Source organism: Malaclemys terrapin, chromosome 4, assembly GCF_027887155.1.
Source record: "Malaclemys terrapin pileata isolate rMalTer1 chromosome 4, rMalTer1.hap1, whole genome shotgun sequence".
Taxonomy (NCBI): Eukaryota; Metazoa; Chordata; order Testudines; family Emydidae; genus Malaclemys; species Malaclemys terrapin.
In genome coordinates this window covers 18771688-18796213 of record NC_071508.1, presented here as the reverse complement: position 1 = coordinate 18796213, position 24526 = coordinate 18771688, and the positions used below count along the sequence as shown (strand labels likewise).

The following is a 24526-nucleotide window of genomic DNA, read 5'->3' as shown; positions in this document are numbered from 1 at the left end:
AGATATATATATACATAGTACATGAAAAGATGGGAGTTGCCTTACCGATTCTAACGAGACAATTCAATTAAAGTGGGCTATTATCAAAAGGGGAAGTATCACTTTTGTAGTGGTAATCAGGGTGGCCCATTTCAAACAGTTGACAAGAAGGTGTGAGTAACAGTAGGGGAAAATTAGCATGGGGAAATTAGTTTTTAGTTCTTGTAATGACCCATCCACTCCCAGTCTTTGTTCAGGCCTAATTTGATGGTGTCCAGTTTGCAAATGAATTCCAGTTCTGCAGTTTCTCATTGGAGTCTGTTTTTTGAAGGTTTTTTGTTGAAGAATTGCCACCTTTAGGTCTGTTGTGTGTCCAGGGAGGTTGAAGTGTTCTCTGACTGGTTTTTGCATGTTATGATTCTTGAGGTCTGATTTGTCTATTTATTCTTTTGCATAGAAGCCAGCATGTTTGTAACCTTTTGAAGGGTTTCCTGAAGTGCTTCCTGTTGTGCTCTCCGTTACCAAACAATCAAACCAAAGTGCTCCAGTGAGCCCTTGTTGCAGTCTCTTTGGTGTCTGTTAGATTTGCGAAGAGTAGCTAGCTTTAAAAAGAAAAAGCTTGCCTACACTGACTGCTCACTACCCCTTCGCATGCCTGCTGTACCATTGATCTCTCTTTCTGAGGTGAAACCCCACAAAGGCAGGCATGAGAACTCCTCCAGATTGGAAGCAGCAGCTGGTACCATGGAGCTGAATTCCTCAGTGCCTTTAAAAACTGACCTTTTGAAAAGCATGGAAGGAATGGCCCAGCTAAGCTAGAGGCTCTTTGTGCCAAGCTCTTTCCACTGTTTCAAACAGCGCTTGCACATGAGGGCTCTGGTACTGTGGCTATCAACTTTACTCTCTTCTGCAGAGACCTACTGCGCCTGTATTTCCTGAAGCGTTAGTGCTTTCTCTCCGCTGTAGATGGCGCGGGGAAGGTGTTTATCTGCCTTTCTGACTCCTGTACTGCAAGTGTTGAACCGGGGAGCCCTGTTTTCCAGTCACTCGGTGACATAATCTGCTACCATTGTTTTTAGTTAAATAATTCTCTGCAGCCTGACCAGAGGGGAATGCTCCAAAATACATTGTACTGCGCATGCTCTTCAAAGCATTCCCTCTGTTCCTTTAAGTGCTGATCTCCCATTGAAAGGAATAGCTCCTCTTTCAAGGGTAGGGCCTGCTGCACTTTGTGCTGGGCAAAGCGAAGGCTGGGGGCGCTCCTGCAGCTGTCAGGATTCTCCGCTGTCATGAGCGGGGTACGTGGGGAGGGGGCTGGTAATCTTCGTCATGCAGCACCAATGACTGCTGCCATGTCGTGTGAGAGGAAAACTGGCCACTGCCACAAGAGCTGCCGCCTGTCACTCGGCTCCCAGGTATTCAAGTATTGCAGCTGCTTCAAGGGTGCTTGGTGAGTTTAGTTTTTAAAGCAAAGATCAGTCAGCTCAGCCTGGAAGAAATCTGCCTGTGCGTGTGCACGCACTGATACCCTACAGGCCCCTAAAATATGCTCTAGACTAATGAAGGGGGAGAGGGTCCCTTTGATAAACACCCCATCCCGGAGCATACACTTGTAGGGTATTGCCGTATGCTGCGGATGCGTTGAAGGGTTGAGTACCGTCAGCACCTGTAACCTGCTAATACACACTGAGTGACTTGCTACATTTACATTTTGTTTAATTCTTTTTAAATGGTGGTGCTATGCCACGTATCCTTCCACTGTGAAAATAGTTCCCCTAAAGGATGAGAGAAGGAAGAGGCTCTAAATTACCTATTTTTATTCCTGCTTTGACTAGGCTTTTCAGTCCCTCTTTCCCTTACAGTTCCCAGCACTGCGTGAACCCCTCTTGTCATGGGACACTTTCAGCGACACTGCAGCCAACTTGAGCTAGATTTCTTTTATAAAAACGAATTCCACAATAGCCAAGACCTGGCAGTTTACCTTTAATCTGTGGCCAGCTCAAGAATGGGGAGGGCATGTCTGCAGCTGAAGTTGGGCTCTCCAGGTATACAGTGGTGTACAGCACCTAGCGTAATGGGGGACTGACTTTGATTGGGACACTATTGCAATACGGGTTAGTGGTGTTAACTGGATATGGATCGTCAAGTAGCTGTTAAAGTATGGCTATATCACTGATGGGGGCGGGGCGGGGGGGGGGGGAGACACATCTGGCCTTACATCTGCATGCTGTGGGTCTAACGGGATACCGACAGGCATGTAGTTTCTGATCAGTGAAGGAAGCGCAGTCTGCATATGCTCACTCTCGCATTCATTCCTGCTTCACACCGAGATAATGAGTTTTGTAAAGCAGCATCTAATGATGAAAGCCTCTGCACTGGAGAGGGCTGGATTGCCTCTGTCCCCATGGAGACGGATGACAGATTACAGAGATACTGACCTTCCCTGGATCTCCAGCTCTCGCTAAAATAAATTCAATTTATTCTCTTTGGTTCTCAAGGGAGCCTAGGCAGAGACAAGCATCTCCTGCCTGTCAGCGTGCAGCGGTTCTGTTTATACGCAAAAGGGGATTGTTTATGCAGTAGGGCGATTTGAATTGCTAAACCATGATCAAAGGAATGGCTGATTAAAGCATCTACATAGGAGAGAGGAAGGTCCCTTATATCAGTGTCCTGAAATCTATTGGCTGCAAAGAGATACCATGGAACAAACTGAGTGAGAGAAGGGAGGGGGTAGCTGCATTCATTCCTTAATTCCTTCAGCAAGCACACTGCACACTCCACAATTAACCCATCAATACACCTGGTGACTTGTTCACTTCTGCCTAGGCTGTCTGCTTACAGCAGGTGGTGGGCCCCATGGTAAGTATGTGAAGCTGAGAAACCCACTGGAGGGGAAGCTGTCTGTGGAATTCCCCGTTCCTCATGGGGGCATCCTGGGAGGGCACTGAAGAGCTACAGCATGGCTTTTGAGTGCCAGCTGCTACAAGATGTCATGGGTATCAGCCTGGGAGAGACACCTTATGGAAATACAACTGAAACCTGCAGATGTTGTTGTCAAGTGGCTCCATGGAGTGAAGGGGCTAGAGATGAAGCGTGCTTAGTCAGAGCATTTTATTGCTCTGCCCCCTGGTGGAGTCAATCCCGTGAAGCATCATGCATATTCCCCTGGTGCAGAGCGGCCTCCCTTTTCTCACCTGGGAGCAGAGTAGGAAGGGTGGGGGAAGGTAGCTATAACATACATTTGTTCCTACTTCAGCAACTGGTCCTGCTGCCGCTGCACTCTGCTGCCACATCTCTCTCTCATTCTGTTTCCACAGGGCTGTAACGTAATGGAAGATCAGGACCTTCGGGAGATCGGGATTAGCGACCCGCAGCACCGCAGGAAACTTCTCCAGGCTGCACGTCCCCTTCCCAAGGTGACAGTTGTATTAATCGCTGCGTTGCTGCAGCACAGGTGGGGAGCGGGTTGATGGAGCTAGCAACTCTCAAATTGCATGGCTGTGGTGCAGAGGGCCACGTGCAGTAAACAAAGCATGTAACCACAGCCATTCCTCTGTAGATACAGTCCCTGGCTATTTGAAGAGCTACTCTCTGGGAGAGTGCCATCGAGAAGAGGGCTTATGACCATATCAATAGAGCATCCCACACCAGAGATGGGAATGGCCAGTAGGGGGACAGTACTTGGGTTTTAAGCTTGTGGAGAAGCAGAGGCTTCTTTTTCTGCTGAGCTGACTGGGTATGAACTGGTGCATCTGGACTGTAGGGAGCCACCAGAAGAATGTGGCTTACAGGGCTGAGTGACGGCTCTGGGACACCAGGCTCCTTAGAACCGCAGCTGCGAATCCTGCAGGCTATGCAGGCATGTCGGAGAGCACCACGCTTCATTGGGAGGAACTCTGCTTCTCTCTCTGGTCGCTGAGAGCTTTGCTCTGTGTTCATACGGTGCAAGAACAACAAGGCTTGTGGAGAGCTTGCATTAAGGACTCAAGAGTAGAGTCCCCTAATGCTAGGGATGTACAAGGCATCGCTCCTGGCAGGAAGTACTAGCGTGGTCACTGGTATTCCAGAGATGGCTTTTTGAGCATCCTATTTTTGGGGTACTGCCACTTGCAGCCAGAGCCCCAAACGGCAAACGTAGACAGGAGCATGAAGAACTTCACTCAGCTTTCGGCTCTTCCAAAGCTTTCTCCAGCTGCACTGAAGTCTAATTGCTCTGGTATTTGTTATGGCCAGTGAAATCTATGGCTGCCCTCAGTTTGCCTGCCACTCTTCTCTCTCCCACTCAGCAAGTGCCCGATATAACCTCACGGCAGTACTTCCAGTTACAGCCAACGGTCCTGTGACCCAGCTTGAATTAGCGCGAATACACTAACCTGGCTCAAGTGCTGAAACAAAGCAGTCTTCTTCTTGCACCTGATTTCTCAGGCCTCTGCCAGGGGCTGTGTTGCAAAATTGGACGCTACCTTATCTGTGCCAACGGCGTGTAATGAGGCTATTTCAGGCACTTGGAACAGCGTCATCCAGGCTGCGGACAGCAGGGTGCCTCCTGCTAGTGCATAAATGAAATAAATGGCATGTGTTCAGTGGAGCGACTCTCCAGCTCCATTTGTCAGAGGAAAATATACCCAAGAGTTGAAGGGAGAACTTAGCAGTCTCCTCTGACGTGCTTTTTGGGGTGCGGTCACAAAGGGCAGACGGACCTGGTCAGCTGCGAGATGGGTAGGATGTGAACAGCCATGTAAATAGATGAGAACGTTCCCGCTTCTTCCACCAGCCAGTTCCTGTCTCCAGTTACTTTGGAGCGGGGCTTGGTATTGGTGCTGAAGCTAGCCAGTGCGCTGCTGGATCGCCACACTAGTCCCTTGTCATTGCTGTGAAGTGACTTCAGGAGTGGGGTTCAGAGGGGGTTTGTCTAGTTGCTAGTGGGCAGTTGCCACATCAGAAAACCACCAGCACTTTTGGCACTTACTGCTGCCTTTATGATGCTTTCAGTAGCAATGCTAAGGACTGAATGGGCCGTGGAGATGGCACTCAGTTCTGCAGTGCACGTCCCAGTCAGGACTAAGGTTGTTTGATGGGGAAGCCAGAGAGAGGGCCTGTCCTTCTGCTGTCTGTCACCTGATAATCGGGGGACTCCATCCTCCAGGGCTATTTAAAACAGCAACTTTTCTGAGCATTAAATTGACCAACAAGAGATTTTCCTTCCAGCCTCTGGTATTCGGAACAGTCCCCTGGGTCTCCTTTTTCTGGCAGCTTTCTCCAAGTGCGCACATGTGTTGGATTGTGCCTCTCCCTCCCCCCTGCTGGACCCAGCTGCCCAATTACTCCTGAAGCGCACAGACCTTAAGGTCCTCTTTGGCAAGAAAAATCAGTTTCTCAGGCTAGAGCCAGGGGTGGGAGAGGAAAGCTGTGCTCTCGTGACTGTCCTGCTTCGGGAAAAGCATCTCCGCCCAAAGTACACAGCCAAATAGACAACTGACTGGCATGCGAGCTTCACTACATTCTAAAGACACTTACAACTTATGAACGTATTCCCCCTGGGCCGCTGTGCGGTTCTGTGCTTTAAAGGGTAAATGCAGAAGGGAGGGAATGCTATCCAGTGAACACAGCACGGGACTCGGAGTTGGGATTCCTGGATTCTTTCTCGATTTTTCTCACTGTGCATCCTTGGGCATGTTGGTGAACCTTGGTGCCTTGGTTGCCTGCCTGTTAATGGGAGAAATGCTTACCTGGCTCCAGGGTTGAGGCCTACTTGGTTCTTACAAAATGCTTTGAGATCTTCATGTGGAAGTCACTGTACAAATCCCCATTATAATTCTTTAGTTACATGGGGCTTTAATTGTAGCCATTGTGGGTTTTGGAATCTGAGCTGTTTGGAATCCCAGAGGCTTTTTAACCCTTTCTTGTCTTGTCCATTTTTAGGTGAAATCTCTGGGTTGCGATGGGAACAGCCAGCCTTCAGTTCCTGCTTGGCTTGACTCTTTGGGGCTGCAGGACTACATTCAGTCCTTCCTGTCAAGTGGCTACAGCTCTATTGATACTGTGAAAAACCTCTGGGAGCTTGAAATAGTAAATGTAGGTACTGGCTTTGCATTTGCTATTAACCCTGCACAGGTTCCCTCCAGACGGGTACGACTTGCAGAGAGGTTTGTTAGACCCAGTGCAGCAATGTCATAACACTCTTCAAAGACAAAGGTGCAGGGAGAATCCGTGCCCGTGTAGGATGATTCTGTGCCCCAGCACCTTCATTCCAAATACTCGTGGACTAGAAAAATGCTTGAGTATGTCTTAACTCAGGGAGAGCTTGTGAATACGTAGAACCGTTCTTTGGTGTGAATGAGAGGGTACCAATTGTAATGGGTCTATTCTGATTCCTTTCCTTTCTCTGTCGCTGTTTCATGTGATTGATTCTTGCATGGCCCTGCGTTTAAAACAGCCCTTTGTCTTTTGTCTAATTAAAATGTAACCTGTCAACTGCAGTGATTGTTCTTTAGGGTTTGCACCCTGAAAAAGTAAACAGTAGTTATTTGTATGCAGTTGGGGTACCAGGCTGCATGTTCTAGTGGCTTAAGTTTGGGGTTGAAAACAAGCAACAGCTCTGCTCTAATGTCAACTGTGATGCTAACTTGTGTGTGACTTCGGATGCGTCGGTTTCCTCAGCTGTTACCTGGGGTTAATGCTGACCGATCTCACAAGGCAGTGCAGGGGGGCTGATGGATTAGGTCCTATTTACGCAGCAGCTTGCCAATGTGGAGCTGTGCATATGTGCTAAATTAGGAGGAGGAGTATATTTCATGCTGTACCAAATTCCTCTGCTTTGGGATGAAACTGACAAGAAATGATACTAAGCTGTACAGCAGAGATGCTGAACAGTATCCGCAAACACGGTGACGAGGGGAGGCCCGGCAGTGGGGCAATTCCCATTCTCAGCTGAAAACTGACAGCTATTAGTTTGACTAGAAGAAGATACAAAACTGCACAACATGCTCAGGGGGATACCGACATCCTTGCCCACCCTCCTTGAACTGAGCTAACCTTCCCCTTTGGCTCCAGGTGCTGAAGGTGAATTTGCTTGGCCATCGGAAGCGAATCATTGCCTCCTTGGCGGACAGACCGTACGAGGAGCCACCCCAGAAACCACCGCGGTTCTCACAGCTGAGGGTGAGTCATTGTTTGTGTTGCTGGCTGCCTGATTGATACATCTGCATGGAGCACTGTCAGCCACTGACAGGATGTTTTCTTCTGTGCTGGCTCGCCTCTTTCTTTTTAAGAAACTAAAATCAAGTCTGCCTCAGAAATCTCCTTTTTGATAAACAACTGAGACCTCTGGGGATCTGAGACCGGGGGAATGTGCTCACTGAGAGCTCAGGTGTTACAAAAGATTTCCAGATGGGAATCCGGGCACAGATGGGAAAGCGAGAACATGCTCGCCCTTTCTCTCTGAGCCTCATTCTCTCTCGAAAGCACTTGAATTTCTCCGAGGAGAGTTAGTTAAAAGGTGCCACAAAAATAACCTTGCTCTGTGTCAATATTTTATAAGTTAACTTGTTGGAAATATTTACTGTGGGTAGTAAATTTCCAGAGTGGTTTCAGAGACGCGCATCTGTTTTTTTTTTTTTTTTTTTTAAAGAAGTAGGTTTCCAACCTAGACACTTTAACCTTCATTATAAAAAGCAAAATGACCCACTAGAGATGCTCAGACAAGGGCTGCATGTTCTTCCTAGCTCTCAAATGTCAATTAAATTGCCTTCTGAATTTTTTTCCACTGGTTACTTTGGGGGAAAAAATTGGAACTTGCGGTTGGGGGTTGGGAGCAGCACCTCTGGCTTTGTGTATGGGGGGAGAGTGCATTTAAGCTAAGCAGTACTCCTCCAAGTGGGTATGTGTAGCAATACCTGGAATACTTCACACGCTGTGCTGTTCATGCAGATTCCATGTCGAAGACTGGCTGTAAGCAGGGTTGTAGCCGTTTGCATCTGGTTGAACTTGGTTGCTTTTTAAGGTCTGGAGACATAAGTACAAGCTTGGAAGAGCTGATAGAGTTCAAACAGGAGCTCTGGTTAAGGCAAACATCACAACCAGTGCATTTTTAATCAGAAGCACCAGTACATCCGCGGCATCGGCTCTGTCACTGGGACACACTTGGGGCAATGAGAACTTCCCCTCCATCCCACTTCTGTGCAGTGTTTGTAGCAGTTAATTCTAACAGCACTTCCAGATGAATGGCCCATGCAAAGCTTGCTGCTCTGGGGTCCAAGACAGTGAGGCAGTAGGCTGCACTGCCTCTCTAAATGGCCTGACAACTGCAGCAGAGGCCTGAGGGGGGCTTGTAGCAGTAGTGTCCCTAATACGTGTGTGTGGCTGAGGAGGGGGTTGAGGCGCTAGAGGCACCCTGTCCGAGGGGCATGGCCTGGAAAGGGCAGCAGTTCTGGCATCTGACTGGGGTTTGGTGCCAGTTATGCTTTCTAGACACGTGAGTTTTGACCTTGTGGGTAGAGGGCTTGGCATGTTGGGTAGACTCGCAGCTTCTGCCTTCCCAAGGTGTCTGTGGCAATACATGGCAGTGATCACAAGCTCAGGACCTCAATGCTTTCTTGGAACACTTCTAAACACCAAATAGGGAGGCCTCCTGTGTCCTGGATCCTTTCCACTCCGGGTCGCTGGTTTTATTCCAGCCCAGGTTGGTGCCCTCTGATGGCTGTTTGGTCTGGGTGAAATTTGCTTGGGTCTCAGTCCAGGTTCCTTGTGGACAGTGCCCAAAGCACAAACCCCTCCATCACACTTGGCACTAGAGGGCCTTCAGTGCTCCTAGGTCAAGAACTGAGCATGAGGATGACTTCCCACTCCTCTGACCCCTTCCCTCCCCCAGAGCTGGTTCCTCCAGCCTGGGGATGTAATACGTGGTGGGGAGGAGGGGTGTAGCTCTGTCTTGTCATTTCAACCTGTACTTGCTTGGATACAGAGAGGACTCTGGTCCCCATGGCGCTGAATCCTGCACCTTCCACTAGCATTGAATCGCAGACTTTGTAGATAGCAAATGCCCAGATGGGAAGCAGCCAGCTGAGAATCCAAGATTCTCTGAAACATCCTCTTGAGATGGACAGGACTGAAGGAATAGAAGGAAGTGCCTTGGCACAGTGTCAGCTGATTGAAATGCCGGGTAGGGAGGCGGTAGAAGAGAATGGGGCCATTTGTAACATTTCCTGATGCTACAGCTGCCGAGTTCCTAAAGCCCGATTCTGGCATTGCAGAACGGAAGGATGTCAATGGAAAATTAAGCGAGGGTGTTGAATGGAACTAATGCGCGTTGCAGCTGTGAGCTCCCACAAGCACCAGCTTGAGTTCCCTGCATTGTCTTCTGGGCCCTGGATCGGCACGTACCGGGGCAACTCTCTCTCTTCCCCGCAATTATAGCCAGCCGTTGTAAGGCGTTCGGATTGATCTCTTATCACTGTGCTATCTAGGGCCTCAGTCTTTGGGTTGGTAAATTCTATGATGCCACTTTAAATGCATCATTTTTTTGTGCTTTGACCCAAGGCTGATCCTGGCCAAAAGTCAGTCCACGGATGTCTGCCCTCTAGTGAGAATAAACACACAGTAAAAGTGTCCGATGCTGCAGCGGTGAGGCCATGTCAGAACTTAAGCGATTGTGGGGTGAGGCTGAGGAGAGAACTTGTCTGGTGACCTGATGCCTTTCACAGAAGACAGCAAAGGAAATTGTCCTAGAGAAGAGCAGACCTGGGCCAGAAGTCACAGGTCCCATTAACTCTAGGGTCTTGCACGCCCTTTGTGCAGGCATTGGCAAGGTAGGGTTTGCAGTGCCAGACTTCTCCCCTGGAAAGGAAGGGCTGCCCACATCCCAGCTGAATATCCTTTGTGGCTTTAGTCTGGAATTCAAGGCTGGTTTGCACTCGCCTTTGAGCAAGCCACCCCAGTCTCTGCACAGCACCCTGGACAGCCGCCAGAAGTCGGCCACCTTTTAGGCCATCCTTGACTTTAAATCAACAGTCTTAGTGGTGGCTGGGGAAGTGCCATGCCTACATAGGTGAGTTAAAGAACTGTCTAGTGGTTTGGTATCAAAATCAATTAACTGCCCATTCCCACAATATGTCCCTGGTGTACCCCTGAGATGGCTGGACTCTGGCTTACAGCACCTGCGAGATTTCCCATGTTCCTTAGGGCAGAGCCAGGCCAATGCATCACAAAGGAGACTTCTGCAGGGAAGACCCTGTTAGCTGCCTCCGTTGTACTGCTTTTCCTCTTCCAAACCACCGGTGGCTTTAGGAGGGGGTTAGTCAAACCAGCAACACTCCCAGCTCTGGCCTCCATGCTCTTTAAAAACACAAAGCGACCGCCGTAGCTAGCAGGCAGGGATTGTGGAATGTGCCCACTCAGGCCAGTTGTCTTTAGATCTGTCTGTCTCTGCCTCCAGTGCCAGGATCTGATGTCCCAGACTTCCTCACCGCTGAGCCAGACTGACTCCTACACGGGGAGGTCTGCGGAGCTCTTGCTGCCTTCGGGGGATACTGGGAAGAGGCGACATGACAGTGGCCATGATGCTGCTTCTCACCCCAGAGCCGACAGATACAAAGCACAGGTCAGAGCGAGCTTGTTTCCTGTGGGTTCCTCTGCACGGGAGCCTGCGTAGCTCCCCGGCGGTGTGGCTGGGAGACAAACCTGTGTCCCCCAGATAGGGTTAGTGAAGCACTCTGACTGCTAGATGAAGGGTGCTCAGAGTGTGAAGGGGATGCAGCATGGCCTGGTGGTTAGAGTGGAACACCTGGGTTCTGTTCCTGGCTCTGCACTGACCTGCTCTGTGACCCGGGGCAAGTCACTTCCCCTCTCTGGGCGTCCTCTCCCATCTGTAAAGTGGGGACATGACCACCCCGTGAAGTCCCGTGCACGTAGGACTTGCTTTTCTTGGGGTGCATTTTCCCTTGTGCTCTGATGTCTGGGGGACCCTGGGAGCTATTATGAGATAGCAGTTGGCTGGGGTTGGGAGGATGAGATCAGTGATGCGCACGCTGGCTGTCCTCCGCCCTCTGAAGAATTCCCCTAGTTTGGTTGGTTGATGCTCTTGCTGGGCTGTCAGCACTGAGAATCGAACCGGAGCTGAGCAGAGAATGGCCACTGGGCTCTTCCACCTTCGTAAGCTGCCATAGCTGCCTGTTTGAAGCACGTTGGTGTTAGTTGGACGCTCTCCCCTGGGGCTTCCTGTCTCGCGTGCTGCGTGCGTCAGAGCTAGATGTCTGGTTGAGTCCTCTGAGGCTTTTACGCTTGTGCTTGTCCCCTCAGGAGGAGCATCGTGAGTCCAGACTGACTCTCAGGCCCCCAAGTCTCGCTGCGCCGTATGCGCCTGTCCAGAATTGGCAACACCAGCCTGAGAAGCTCATCTTCGAGTCCTGCGGGTATGAGGCCAACGTAAGTGGATTTCAGCTCCTTGCGTCCAGGAGGCCTCTAGAGTTTGTGCTCAGTTCTCAGCTTGCAGGAAGGTTACGCTCACCCTCACTGGGGTTCTGCAGCCCCTTTTCCCCCATGGCACTTGTAGTGAGGATCCTTTCTGCCAACTCAGTGGAGTGTGCACTCTGCTCCTGGGGGAGCCTGGCTCAGTCACTGGTCTCCATCCCTGGCCTTAGCTAGGACTGCTGTGCAGAGCCTTGGGCTCAGTCCCTCGGAGGGAGTGGGCACTAGCCATTGGTCTACAGTCGTGACTGGCTCTGGGAGGAGTCCAGACAAGTCGACTTTGCTGGGAGGATGGGGACTACAACCACAATACTGCTGGAGGGTGTAAACAAGGGGAGTGAGAGGATCCCCCAGACCTGCATGTGACCCTCTCTCCCTTGAGGGTGATGGGGAAAGTGATTTTTCAGCAGTTTGCTCTACGTTGCTTTGGGGGCAGGAGTGGCCTTTGAGGCTTCCAAGCTCAGTGAAGCCAATTAACAGCAGCATCCTTTCCTCTCCTTGTTTCCAATAGTATCTGGGCTCCATGTTAATCAAAGACCTGCGAGGGACAGAGTCGACGCAGGATGCCTGTGCAAAGATGAGGGTAGGTGGGTGGCGGCCAGGAGAAGCATGGATGGTGTGGAGCGTGCAGCTTGTGGAGACCGAGGGTGCACATGGAGTCTCCCTCTGTGCAGGGCTGAAGCGGCTGCTCAGGAGGAAGGCCGGCCTGGTGTGTGGAAATGGTGCCATTGGCATGGCTGGTGAAAGCCTTGGAGTGTAATTTTTGTTCCTCTAAGGCTGCATATCACCAAATTGTCCCTCCCCCCTTCAGATTTCAAACACTGGGAAAGAGGGTCTTTGCTGCACAAGGTGTACGGGTCCCTCTTCTGGTCTGGAGCACTAGGCAAAAATTCCCGCTGAGAGCTCCACACGCTCCTGTGATGGTCACTCTGCTGGCTACTCAGATCCCTCCCAGTAATACCTCAAATGAGAGCTGTGGAGTCCCACTGAAGGAGGAAGTGTTTAATTTGTACCTGTTCATCTGTGTTCTTATTTCTGCAGAAATCCACGGAGCATATGAAGAAGATCCCAACCATAATATTATCCATCACTTACAAAGGGGTGAAGTTCATAGATGCTTCTAACAAGGTATGCTTAGAATGCCCTCAGCGTAGCGTTCAGATAGGACAGCATGTGCCCCCTTCTCCTCACTCATCTGCCGTATGTGGCTTCAAGTCCTATCAGCTGACTAGACAGCCACAAACATGAGTACGCTCTGGCTAGCCCTGTGGAGCCAGCCTGGCCACAAGAGAATCCGCCTCTTGCATCAGTAGTCTGTAAACTGAGATTAAGTCCAGCCTATTGCATGGGGATGTTTTGCGGTACTAACTATTGGTGCTGGACTCTGAAGCACTTTCACCAGAAGGTGCTGCAGAAGAACACAGCATTACTGGTGCAGGAGGATCTAATGGTTTTTGCTAGCGCTCCCTGCTGGCTGACCACTTGTATGGCTGCACAACCTGGGAATACTGTTTTCCCCCTTTGAGAGGTGCTCTTACATATCTCCTTAGACTAAGAATATACCATATCCTTTTTTTCTGTGCTTTCTGGGGCTAGCTGTGAGCTACTCCCCGAGAAACCAAACCACCTCTCTAATTCCTCCCTTTGACTCCAACAAGCTGTGGGACTAGGATTGGGGCAGCTAGGGCCTCCCTCATTCCCAGCATCTCCCATCTGTCTGTTTGCCCTTTGTCTGCAATATGCTGCTCTGTTTGTCAAATGTCTTCAGATCACTGTAGTAGTAACACATGGTGAAAACCCTGAGTTGATTTAAAAATGGCCCTGGGCGATGTAGTCCTGCTGTGATGGGAAGCATCAACTGTTCCTGTGTCAACCTTTCTGTTAGAATGGACAGAAGTAGAATAACCTTCCTACAAGCACTAAGATCACTTGGAAAGGACAGCCAGGACCTCCCCTCAATTTGTACCTGAATTCCCTCATCACCCCCTCTTACGTGTGTTCAACTAGGTGCTTTGCTGAGCTTGGATAGGGTGGCTGTTGTTCCCTAGGAGGAGATAGTGTGGGACAATACAACTATCTATATATCCCACAAAATTGGCTGCCTGTGTTTAACTCTGGTAGAATGTTATCGCCGAGCACGAAATCCGGAACATCTCCTGTGCGGCCCAGGACCCCGAAGATCTCTGCACGTTCGCCTATATCACCAAGGACCTGCAGACCAGCCACCACTACTGCCATGTCTTCAGCACCGTCGATGTGGTGAGTGGCACATGTGCATGAAAGGGTTCTTGCCATGCCTTGCGTCACAAAGTGCTGCACAAGCCATCCATAGGTGGCAGACGCCTCTGGGAGCGGAGGGCACTGACCAGCTTGCTGCACAACAGGGGCGCAGCGGGAATTTCCCCAAGAAACTAGGGCAAACCCCTGCCATGGAACTGGGTCTGTTTCTTACAAGGAGGAAGGGCCAAATGGACACTGCTGGGATTTGAACCTGTGAATCCAAGGAGTGCTATTCCAAACATGCCCAGAGCACTGAGCTGTCCTCTCCAGCTCTTGCCATATCCTTATGCACTGGTAGATAATCCATGTATGATACGTGTTCTGCTGCCAGAGATGACAGCGGAGGGTGTCGTATTAAAGCTCTTCACAGAGAAATTGGACAAAGGGGGGGGGGGGGGAACCATCATTAGCTCCTAGCCCATCCTTTGGGACAAGATTGTTCCCTCCAGTGATTCTCATACCAATACAGCCCCTAGCACGGCCGCAGCTACATGGGCATTAGGGTGCCTAATGCTGGTATTGCTTATTCCCCTTCCCATATGGATATCAGCTGTCTCATATAAGAGTCTTTATGCCAGTGTAACAGCATCCTTGCTAGGGGGATTGTACCATGACTATTTCAGAAGAAAAGTCACCCCCTTTCCCCCACCACAATAGGTGTAGTGACAAACCTGTGTGTAGGCCGTGCCTGGGTCTGTCCAGTTTAAATGACCCGGACCACTGTTTTTTGTTTTTGTTTTTTGTGTGTGGTTTTTTTTTTTGCCATATAGACTTGGGAAGCCTCCCAAGGAGACAGTGGCCTTAAATGTGCTCTTTTCACCACTTTCTACTGAGCATCTTACCAGTCACCTCCAGCAAATTCACTCTGCCCAGTACAGGCTGTGGCGTCCGATCCTATCAATGCAGCTAACCCTTCAATAAACAGTTGCAGTGGTGGAACACATGGGCGTACGGACAACAGCAAAAGGATTGTTACTTTCCAGTTCGCTGCATACTGCCGTTGCTGTCTCCTACTGTCTTGCTTGCCCTGTACATAGTAGTAATGTCCTATAACCCATATCAATCCCACTAACTCTCCCGTCGTGTGTAAGTGGGACTGGTCGTTTACCAGTTGACTGTTGTGGGTAGCTTGTAATCTGCATTTCAGTCTGAGAGAGGTCAGCGTCTGCAGCATAATTTACTTCACGCTGAGCCCCACCCGGGAGTGAAGTGTATCACGCTAGCCCAGTAATAGAAAAATGTCTTTAAACATTTATTTGGCCTCCCTAATAAAGAAGTCACCAGTGGCATATTTTAATTTGGAATAACCATGGTGCATATCAGGTTCGTTATATCTGTGTTCAGTGTTCTATTGCCCAGGCTTAGATGGAAACCATAAAAAAAAAAAGCCAATCCCATTCTAGTGCTTCTCTGCCTGTTTCTGCACCAAAATAACCCTCTTCCTTTCTCAGCTCTATTGACAATAAAAACATTTGTCTGGCTTCATTATTGAAGTCTCCAATGCAGACTAAAATGGAAAAGTGGGTTTTGCTCCCAGGGAATGTGCTGTGAACAAAACCCTGATAAGTTCTCAATTACATACGGTGTAACTGACTGATTTTAAGAGCCTTTTAACATGTGGTGCAGGGCGGAGCATGTTATCACATAGCTCATTTGTATTCTCAAGCATGTTCCCTGTGCGAAATGTGTGAGGCTTTCTCCTTTCAGTGTGAAATACTGTTGAAGGGAAAATAATGGGCTTGGAGATGGTTCTGCATGCCAGTGGGGGCAAACATGTGCTGTGCAGGCTCCGAATTCTGCTCAGCGTCAACCCTCCAGGCATGCGGGGAGGCAAAGCCAGCTGATGCAGAATAGCTATTGCAACAGATAATACAGGGTTTGCAACTGTGGACCAAAGATGAATGGGACCATCTGTGGAGTCCAAAGGCCCAACTCAGCCTCCACTTAGCAGCTGGCCTTCCTGTGGATGGTGCTTGTTCTAGGCCCTGCTTGGAAGCTCTGTCACCAAGGGAAGCTTTTCTATTTGCCACTACTGCATGGATTTTCTTAGTGAGCATAGTGTGGTGCTCTGAAATTGTTCCGTGTGGTTTCTCCAAAGAACCTGACGTATGAAATCATCCTGACGTTGGGACAAGCGTTTGAAGTTGCCTATCAGTTGGCCCTCCAAGCCCAAAAATCAAAACCCACCGGTGCTTCGGCAGCGGAAATGATAGAAACGAAATCTTCCAAACCGGTGCCTAAACCCAGAGTCGGCGTGAGGAAATCCGCAGTACGTATGATTGGGGCAGTTGGCTTCAGATTTGTGGCTTTTTGATTGTATTTTGCATGGTGTGAGCGCAGTAGATAGTGGAGTGACACCCCCTCTCTCTCCCATGCAATACGTTTTAGATTTCCCTGTCTCCTTTTCTGCCCAATAAGATTATTATGCGTTGGCGGGAACCCTAGTGTACACAAGGCTGCAGGAGCTTTATTCTGTAGTTATGTGCTGAGTACACAGCATGGCAGTAGATGTTGTTGTTGTTTTGACTGCTGGCTCGTTGCTTTCTCTCGAGGTCTCACCGGTGGAACAGTAGCAGCACTATCAATGGTGGGAGATCTATTGGGGGCAGAGGGGGCGAATTTAGTGTGGGCAATACCTCAGCCATGCACAACCCAGAGAAGAACTGACAATAGGGCTGGGCACTTAACTTGTATCCTGCATTGAGAGAGCCGTTAATGCAACCAGGAGATGAGGCTGGTCTGGAGCGTACTTGACAGGGTATTGGGGATGGTGGTTGCCTTCCTTTAATGTCACCTTTTTGTCTGTGTTTTGCTTGCTCCCGTTGCCCAGGTGCCGCTCCCTCCCGATAGTCGCTGTTGTTACTGTCACACCTGTACTACACACCGTCCCTCCTATCTGCCGCTGCAGTCTGTTAGTCAAGGAGCTAAGGTCTCTACCTTTCTTGCTGTCTTGTTTCGTGATGAACAATCCTGAGCTTCCTTAGCTATGAGCAGGCGACCCAGCTCTCTTGAAAGCCTCCCTCCTGCTTTCCCATGTCTTTGCTGTGGCCCTGTCTCTTGCTTCATTGCTTTTTGTGTTTGTTCCCTTCTTACCCATTCTCTTGTTCCTCAGGTGTGAGCACAGATGAGCTTCAATGATGAGCTGATCATATTTATCCCGAGTGTTGGGAACTCTCGCTGCCCTTTAGTGTCCCACTAACACAGAACATGCTGCTTCTGAGCCCATTAACATCAGTATCGCATTTGAAGATCAGGAGGCTGAGGGAAGGAAGAGCTGTCCTTTGGCCAGGAGAGCAAATCAGATAAAAGGAGAAATCTACCTGCAGGGAGCTGGGTCCCCACCCTGGAGGATCATTTGTGTAGCTCTGATGCTTTCCTGTTACTTGTGAAACTAGGCAGGCTGGCCCAGTCAATAATAGACTTAGATGGGACCAAGCCACAAAGAACTCTGGGTGGATTGGCTCAGGGCCTGGGGTAGTATAGTACAGATGTTTCTGATTTTAGCCTGAAGACCTGGCCAAATCCCATCAGGTTTCCTCGCCAGTCTCAGAGTAGGAGCTGCTTCCCTCCGTGTTTTGTTTGTAGAGGTGTGTCCCTCATCACTGAATGCTTTTTGAATGTCCCCAGCTCTGGCCTGACTCTCCGAGTGAGCAAGTTGCCTAACGTACTATCTTTCCCTCCACTGTTTTCCAGCTGGAGCCATCTGAAGTGGACCAAGACTCCCAGTCTCATGCCAGTGTCTCCTGGGTTGTTGAACCCAAACAGGATTCTAAGAGGACCCTCAGCACTAAGTATGAGACCACTATCTTCTAAAAAAGCAACCCTGTGTCCACCTAGTCTAACCGTGCCTTTGCGATCGATCTGTCTGCTGTTCTAAACTCCCTCTCCCTCCAGCTGCTGGCCCTGAGCTCCACCTCTAGGGGCTACACCACCAGAGGCAGCAGCACTAGAATACTGTAGACTAAACAGCTTTTGTATCTGATCACTACTGAACACTGTGAATCCTCCTTACTCGGAAACAAGGGTAACATGCGGAGAGAATGACCTGTTAGATACCTGTGAGGTGGGAGATGCAGAGGGTTGGAACCTGCGAGAGTCTGAGATGTGGATCCGGGAAGCCGTCTGCCATTTCACGTTTCCCCCCTTGCTGCGGCACTGTGAATCTCTGGGGGTGATGTGACGCTCCCCAGGCCTTTTTATATTTAACGTTCTTATCCTTGAACTGCTGTAGACCTCTTGTCTCCGAGGTGTGCACACTCACTTGTTCTAGATTCTGTACTGAGCCACGGCTGTATGCTGTTTCAGCGAACTGTTACTCCTCCTTTTACCTGTCATCTGAACCAACACTAACCAATGTGATGCTGTCTGCAAATAACCCATTCACTAGATTTCCTCGCATGGATCCTTCACGTAATCTCTCCCTCCACCGCCCGACACCCCCCCCCGCCCCGCCGAAGTTCAGTGTTGCAAACCTGATTGCATAGCTAATGTGAGAGCTGGTCTGGGCCGCTTGCACGGCGGTGGCTTTCACTGTGCACATTGACCCTTCTTAGAGATCAGGGTTGGTATATATAGGAAATGCCTGGCAGCGGCTTCTCAGCTGCCCCACTGAAGTCAATTGTGTGTGTTTCATCCTGTCTTGTCGGACTTGATGCAGGGCCCCTCTGTTCAAACCGACCAAACTGCTTGTGAGCTACCAGCTTGGTTCTCCCTTTTAGAACTATAAATGGGTTAAGCTTTTAAAGGCACATGAAATTAATCCTGAACTGGGTGCAGGGCGGGGACTGGACTATTTGATGTCTGACCAAAGCAGACTGAGGAGCTGGGAACTTTGTTCTGTTCAGCAGGTTTCCTGCATGTTAACTTTGATCCCATTTCTCCCTTGGGCAGGAAGAAAGTACAAATCTTCTACAGATCACAAGGCTATTAAATGCTGTGCAATGAGGGCTATAGAGATCTTGAAACATCTGCCACTTTTCCATTCCTTGGCAATGGGATTATCCTTAGGGATGGCCCTAGGTGCCTGGGAACCCTAAGTGCAGACACCTCCCCCTTTCCCTTCACCTCATTCCCTTGTCTGCAAAGTTTCTGACCCCATGGTTGGCTAGATAGATCTCTGCGGCTGCTACTTTAATTCCTAAATGTGACTCAGACCCCTTACAACTAAAATCACAGAGCATGTGTTGCTGTGCAGGCCAGAGCAGAGGTGGGACCTTGTTTGGAGGATGGACTCTGTGCCATGAAGCAGTTTGTTAGCCAGTGAACATGGTGATACAAATCCAGTAGAACTTCAGAGTTATGAGCACCAGGATTATGAACTGACCGGTCAACCACACACCTCATTTGGAACTGGAAATATGTAATCAGGCAGCAGCAGAGAGACACAAAAAAGTAACTGCAGCATGGTAGTGTGTTAAACGTAAACTACTAAAAAAAATGAAGGGAAAGTTTAAAAACAATTGACAAGATAAGGAAACTTTCTGTGCTTGCTTCATTTAAATTACGATGGTTAAAAGCAGCATTTTCCTTCTGCACAGTAAAGTTTCAAAGCTGTGTTAAGTCAATGTTCAGTTGTAAACTTTTGAAAGAACAACCAGAACGTTTTGTTCAGAGTTAAACATTTCAGAGTTGCAAACAACCTCCTTTCCTGAGGTGTGCGTAACTCTGAGGTTCTACTCTATTCTCCTGAGGTGCCCTGGTGAATTCCTGACTGGGCTGTGCTTATGGCCAGCCCTGATTAAAGTGGGCAAAATGTTTAAGGCTCATTGATAGCATGAAACTGAGGAGGAAGGATGGTCCAGTGATTAAACAGAATGGGGAGTCAGAACTGCTGGTTCTGTCACTGACTTGCTGTGTGACATGTCACTTAACCTCAGTTTCCCCATTTATCAAATGGGAATAATATCTCCCTCCCTCACAGAGGTGATGTGAGGCTTCATCAGTTTGCAAAGCAATTTGAGAGCCTCTAAGGAAAGGCACTGTGTGACTTGCACATAGTAGTAGTCCCATGACAACAACCCACTATGCTCAGCTTCACTCTCTTCTGCCACATGAAATACCAGTCTCACAAGGTGGGAGGCTGCACCTTGGATTCTGACCAGTGTTTTAAAGTCAGACTGAAAACAGCCTGTTCCTTTCTCTGGAAGCACCTGGCTGTGTGGGACAGTAGGGTTAGTACACCAGCCATTCAGCTATCTCACTGGACAAAGATCACAAATGTGTTTGATCCTAGTCTAGTTCCAAGCATACCAACATCATTTATTTTGCACCATTAGCAGAATTTGCTCATAGGAGAATCAGCAGTGGGGAGCTGCAGGTGACAATCATGGTGTGGTAGGAAGAGAGCTGGAAAGAAGCTGGACAGCTACTACTCTCACTATCCTTGCCTCTGCCTAGTGATGGTCTGTCATCAAGTTTAAAACCCCCATCTTCTCCTTCTTCCCAAATGTCCATCTCTAGAAACACCCCGTGTGTCCACACTGGCTCTTGAATCTTAAGCAAACCCCATTTACTGATGCAACCTAGATTGTCCAGAGCAGGAACTATGGGTATAAGAGTTTTCTTCAAATGTCGTAATCTCTGCAGCAACCAACCACCCCAAATGTAGTAATTCAGCCTGGGTCCTCACTCATTGTGTATGAGAACTAATAAGGATTGCTTTTTAGTGGGCTATTGATTTTGCATCAGTCTTTTCTCTCCCCTTCTCCCCTCCAGCTCAGTAATTGTACTAGAATCTTGTGTTTCAAAATCTTTATCTCGCTCCTTCCTAGGAGTGAGTCTGACCTCCCAGCCCTCAGGGCCATGGCCTAACAGGGCAAACAGAGTTCAAAAACAACAACCTGATTAGTAAGTATCCAAGTAAGGAGGGTAGGAGGATATTTTGTAAAGCACAAAGAGGAGAAACCCGGTCTTGTACGTGGATTTAACATGTCATGCACCCCTGGCAAATTATTACAGATGCATAGACAATAGAAATACTACAGCGAATGCCCAGAACACTGCAGTGTTACTGTTAACTGTAGTGGTTTGAGCACTTGAAGTAGAATACGGTGGTATTTTTACAGGCAGCTGCAGTTGCAGATGAGTATTGTTTGGCAAGCTGTGAACAGGGCTCTGAAACCTCTTTTAACACAGTTCAATCAGGAATGCAAGTGGTGGCGTGCTTTTATTTCTAAGAGTTTACCATCAGTTACAGCTACCCACATACAGACCCGATTTTCAGAGGGGCTGAGCCCTTGCAACTGCCAGTGTGTTCTCAGCACCTCTAAAAAGGGGTCAGTTGTGCATGTGCCTTTTTAATGCTGACCTCTGAACCTAGGTGGGATCACAGCAGACCTGTCTGAACAGAGGGCTTGTGCTGTGCACCTGTAACTCTCACCAATTTGTGGCTCTAGTATTTCTCACTACTTGGTCATACACCCTTCTCCTCCCCAAGCATTGGTATGAATGTGACTCATGAAATTATTCATTGCATTTTTTTCCTTTCTGTTAATGTTGTCCCCTGTTCTGTTTGCCTCTGGGAAGCTGATATGCAGGCAGCTGTGTGCTACCATGGAAATGTAGTAACGGGGCAGAGACCTAAGAAGCAGTGGTACCCCAACAGGATGAAGATCTCCACCCGGCACTGGTGTCTGCCTCTTTGAATATATTCATGACTGCTGAGTAAGGGCTTCCAAAGCCGAGGGGGGGAAAGGGATCCCAGCAACAAAAGCAGCTACGCATTTCTAGCAAAGGAGATTTGAGACTTCTGAGCTCAAGGGAGTGATACCATATTTTCTAGTCTGTTGCAACAAATTTTTTTTTTTTTTCTTTTACGTGCAACGATACGAAGCAAAACAAATCCACAACTTAAAATGTAGCATGTTGCAGTTTTTTTGGGTGGAACAGACATTAGTAAATTATAAGATTCCACAGTACTGTCCTGTCCTACAAAGAGTATGGTAAAAAGTCTTAGCAATGGCGCTAGTATGTGTATGTCTAATGGTACTTTAATTCGCCTCAGTTCCTGGTGAGCAGTAGAAAACAATTCCAAGATTTTGGGAATAGCTGTTTATTCCAAGTTATGAAACTCAGCTGAATGGGTTTTCATACACTTTTCTTTAAAGCCACTCCAAGCCTAAGTGGGAGATGGATATAACTTAAAGAAAACTGTGTCTGCAAAGGAGTTATAATCCTAGTGATTATTGCTGGATATCACCCATGGTACGAAGCCTGCTTTCACTACAATACTTGATGTTTTTATGGTAAGGAGGACACAATCAGGTCTCTTTCCCTTAGTTTATCACACTGAATAACTGGAGAGTTTGCTCCTTTCTATACCCTCTCTTGCATCTGCCATGTTTTTTAAATGCAGTTATGAGCTAGCGGGTTCGGTTTTTAAAGTCTGATTGTGATTTAGCACTTCTTTGATACTAGCTCATTTGTGAATTACCATTAGTGTAACAGTATTTCAGAATATGAACAAACAAGGAGTTATATTCTGGGCATTACACTGAAACAGTCCATACTCAATGATAATTCTAATCAATCTAAGGATGGCTGATCCCAAGCAGTCTCTCATTCTTAAACAGAACACAATCTTGAAGGTGCTTTTGTAATTATGCTTCATTTAAACTACCAGAGTATTTAATGGTGGCTTTGGCTGTGACAGTTGTGTGAACTGATGTTTTCCAGTGCCCTGACCATCAGGACCTTGTTGGAAGGAGAGATGGTAAAATGGGCATGACTTAGTTCTTGAAATGTAAAAACAGGGCCTGCCATGCCATGACTGTGATCTCAGGCAGGTGTGATGGTTTGGTAGTGCCCTGCTGCTTATTAGAATTTTGTGTCCTATTTGCTTTTAACTCCAGTTGCTGCTGTATCTGTCAGGATTTAATTTAGTTTCATTCCAGCTGATGGTGAGCGTGGAGAGAAACAAACAATCCCCAGGGCCTAGACCTGTCGATTAGTGGGCAGAAAACAAACTGTTTTTAAAAATTAGTGAATTTAGGAAACTTAACATTCCTCCTTATACCTATGTTGCAGTTCATACTGATGTAAGTGTAAATATTCGGCGTGTTGGCAGAGACTGAACCCCTGCTTTGGAGAGGGATAGCTCTCTGTTGGATGCATGAGCTTTTGAGGTTGGCTGGCAGTAAAAGTGGTGACGAAGACTCCAGTCTTGCTGTTGTCTCCAGTGACCCAGCAACCCCCTTTGCAGTTCTCTTGCTAGATGTTTTTCTCCTAGACATAGAATACGTATTGCCGAGGAGCGAAGCTTTGGTGGCGTATGTTTTAGTGTGGTATGTTTTCAAGGTACTTGCCTGGTAGGGCTCTCTTCCTGGGCCCCAGCCTCTATTTTTCAGGAGTTCAAGAGGCTCCCAGTCTTAGTACTTTGCCATTTGTACACTGTTCAGACTCTTGTGTTCCTACAGGGATTCACAGTATCTGGAGGAAAGTGTCCTAGATTGCTGTTACTGAATGGGATTAATTTTTCAAAGTGTTGAGCTAGTTCTGGCACCACCCTGTGATCCATTTCCTTCCCTTTTTCAAAGGATAGACTGTATTCTAGAGCACCCTCCATTTGTATCTGGTATGCGCCAAGCTGAGAACTCTAGACAGACACTAAGATTAATAGCTGAATTGTCTCTTTAAAATGAGGGTGCAATCATTTTATGTATTCAGATTAAAGCTGCTGTATCCTCTTTTATTCTGTACCTATTAAAAAAAATGGTAATCTCGGCTGTTCAGTTTTGTCTTTAAATTCTAGAAAAAAGTTGGTAATTGGATTTGAGGTACACCCCCATTCCCCTTGCAGAAAAAGGGTATTTGGATGTGCTTGAAGGGGAAGCTGAGCTGGACTGCTGCCCTTTGTGAGGCTGCTGCATTGTACAGAGCAGACACCAAATGGTATCCCTGAGCAACTCCCATTTCTTGATCTGTGAAACTGATGTGGGCTCAGCTACATTAACACTCCCTCATTCCAGAGTTCAGATAGCTATTGGCAGGAATTTCAGTGGTTTTCCCTTATGCTTACCATCAGTTGAGTGCAGTAGGGTTTTTCATTTTATAACAAGCTCTGTTTGTTTGCCATTCCAAACTCCCTTTTAGATCCTACATTGACATATTTAGAGGTACCTGTCCAACCAGAAGCAAATTTGATGCTCTTGAAATGGGAGAGCTAACTCAATTTTTTGTCTTTTGAAAAATAACCTGAGATTTCCCCAACAGGGCAGAGAACAGTCAACTTCAGTTTGCAATTTAGACCTTTTTACTAATTGTGATGTATGGCAGTGGGACTGATTTGTAATAAAAATGTTATTTAATCTGTCTCTGTATTTTGATACTTGAATTTTCTTTTTTCCTGTATATACAATTGTTAATCTGTTTGAATTTTTGTCTGAATTTTAAACATTTTGTGGTACCAAACATAACCAATCTGTGCAACAACATAGACTGACCTCACTACAACAAGGCGAGATTGTAAATATTTCTGGGCTTCCAGCGGTCGTTTTGTTGTTTTTCATAACTGTACAACTTAGAACAGACTGAATTAATAAATAAACTCAGACACACACCTTTGCTTTGTTTACTGTGATGTAGATAGTGTGGAAGTCTTTAATTTTCATTTTTTAAATTTGAATTTGGTCAAGAAATAAGCACTGGCTGGTGCCTGGAACCAAAATGGCTGTTTGTTTTGGTTAAACCAGGGAAATATTTTATCCATATGCAAATTCAGTGGAGAAAATGACTTGTCAGAGCAACCATGAAATATCTCTTTGGTCTATTACCTTTTACTTGTGATTATCATTCAGTAGCCAACTTC

At 47.8% G+C, this 24526-nt stretch overlaps 1 protein-coding gene across 7 annotated transcripts in view; it reads left to right on the top strand.

The window, feature by feature from the left end:
* Positions 1–24282, top strand: part of ANKS1A (ankyrin repeat and sterile alpha motif domain containing 1A) — a 155438-nt gene extending 131156 nt beyond the window's left edge. For 4 of the 7 annotated variants that reach the window (XM_054025507.1, XM_054025502.1, XM_054025501.1 and 1 more), the window contains 11 exons: positions 3297–3395; positions 5902–6054; positions 7033–7140; positions 10412–10576; positions 11275–11400; positions 11954–12025; positions 12484–12570; positions 13564–13701; positions 15821–15991; positions 16553–16651; positions 17416–18169. In XM_054025507.1, coding sequence (XP_053881482.1) covers positions 3297–3395; positions 5902–6054; positions 7033–7140; positions 10412–10576; positions 11275–11400; positions 11954–12025; positions 12484–12570; positions 13564–13701; positions 15821–15991; positions 16553–16651; positions 17416–17535 — 1338 coding nt within the window. In that variant the 3' untranslated portion in view covers positions 17536–18169. Of the gene's footprint in view, positions 1–3296; positions 3396–5901; positions 6055–7032; positions 7141–10411; positions 10577–11274; positions 11401–11953; positions 12026–12483; positions 12571–13563; positions 13702–15820; positions 15992–16552; positions 16652–17415; positions 18170–21246 lie in introns of those variants that run through there. The other 3 variants (XM_054025505.1, XM_054025504.1, XM_054025503.1) reach the window with 2 other exon arrangements.
* The last annotated feature ends 244 nt before the right edge of the window (positions 24283–24526 follow it).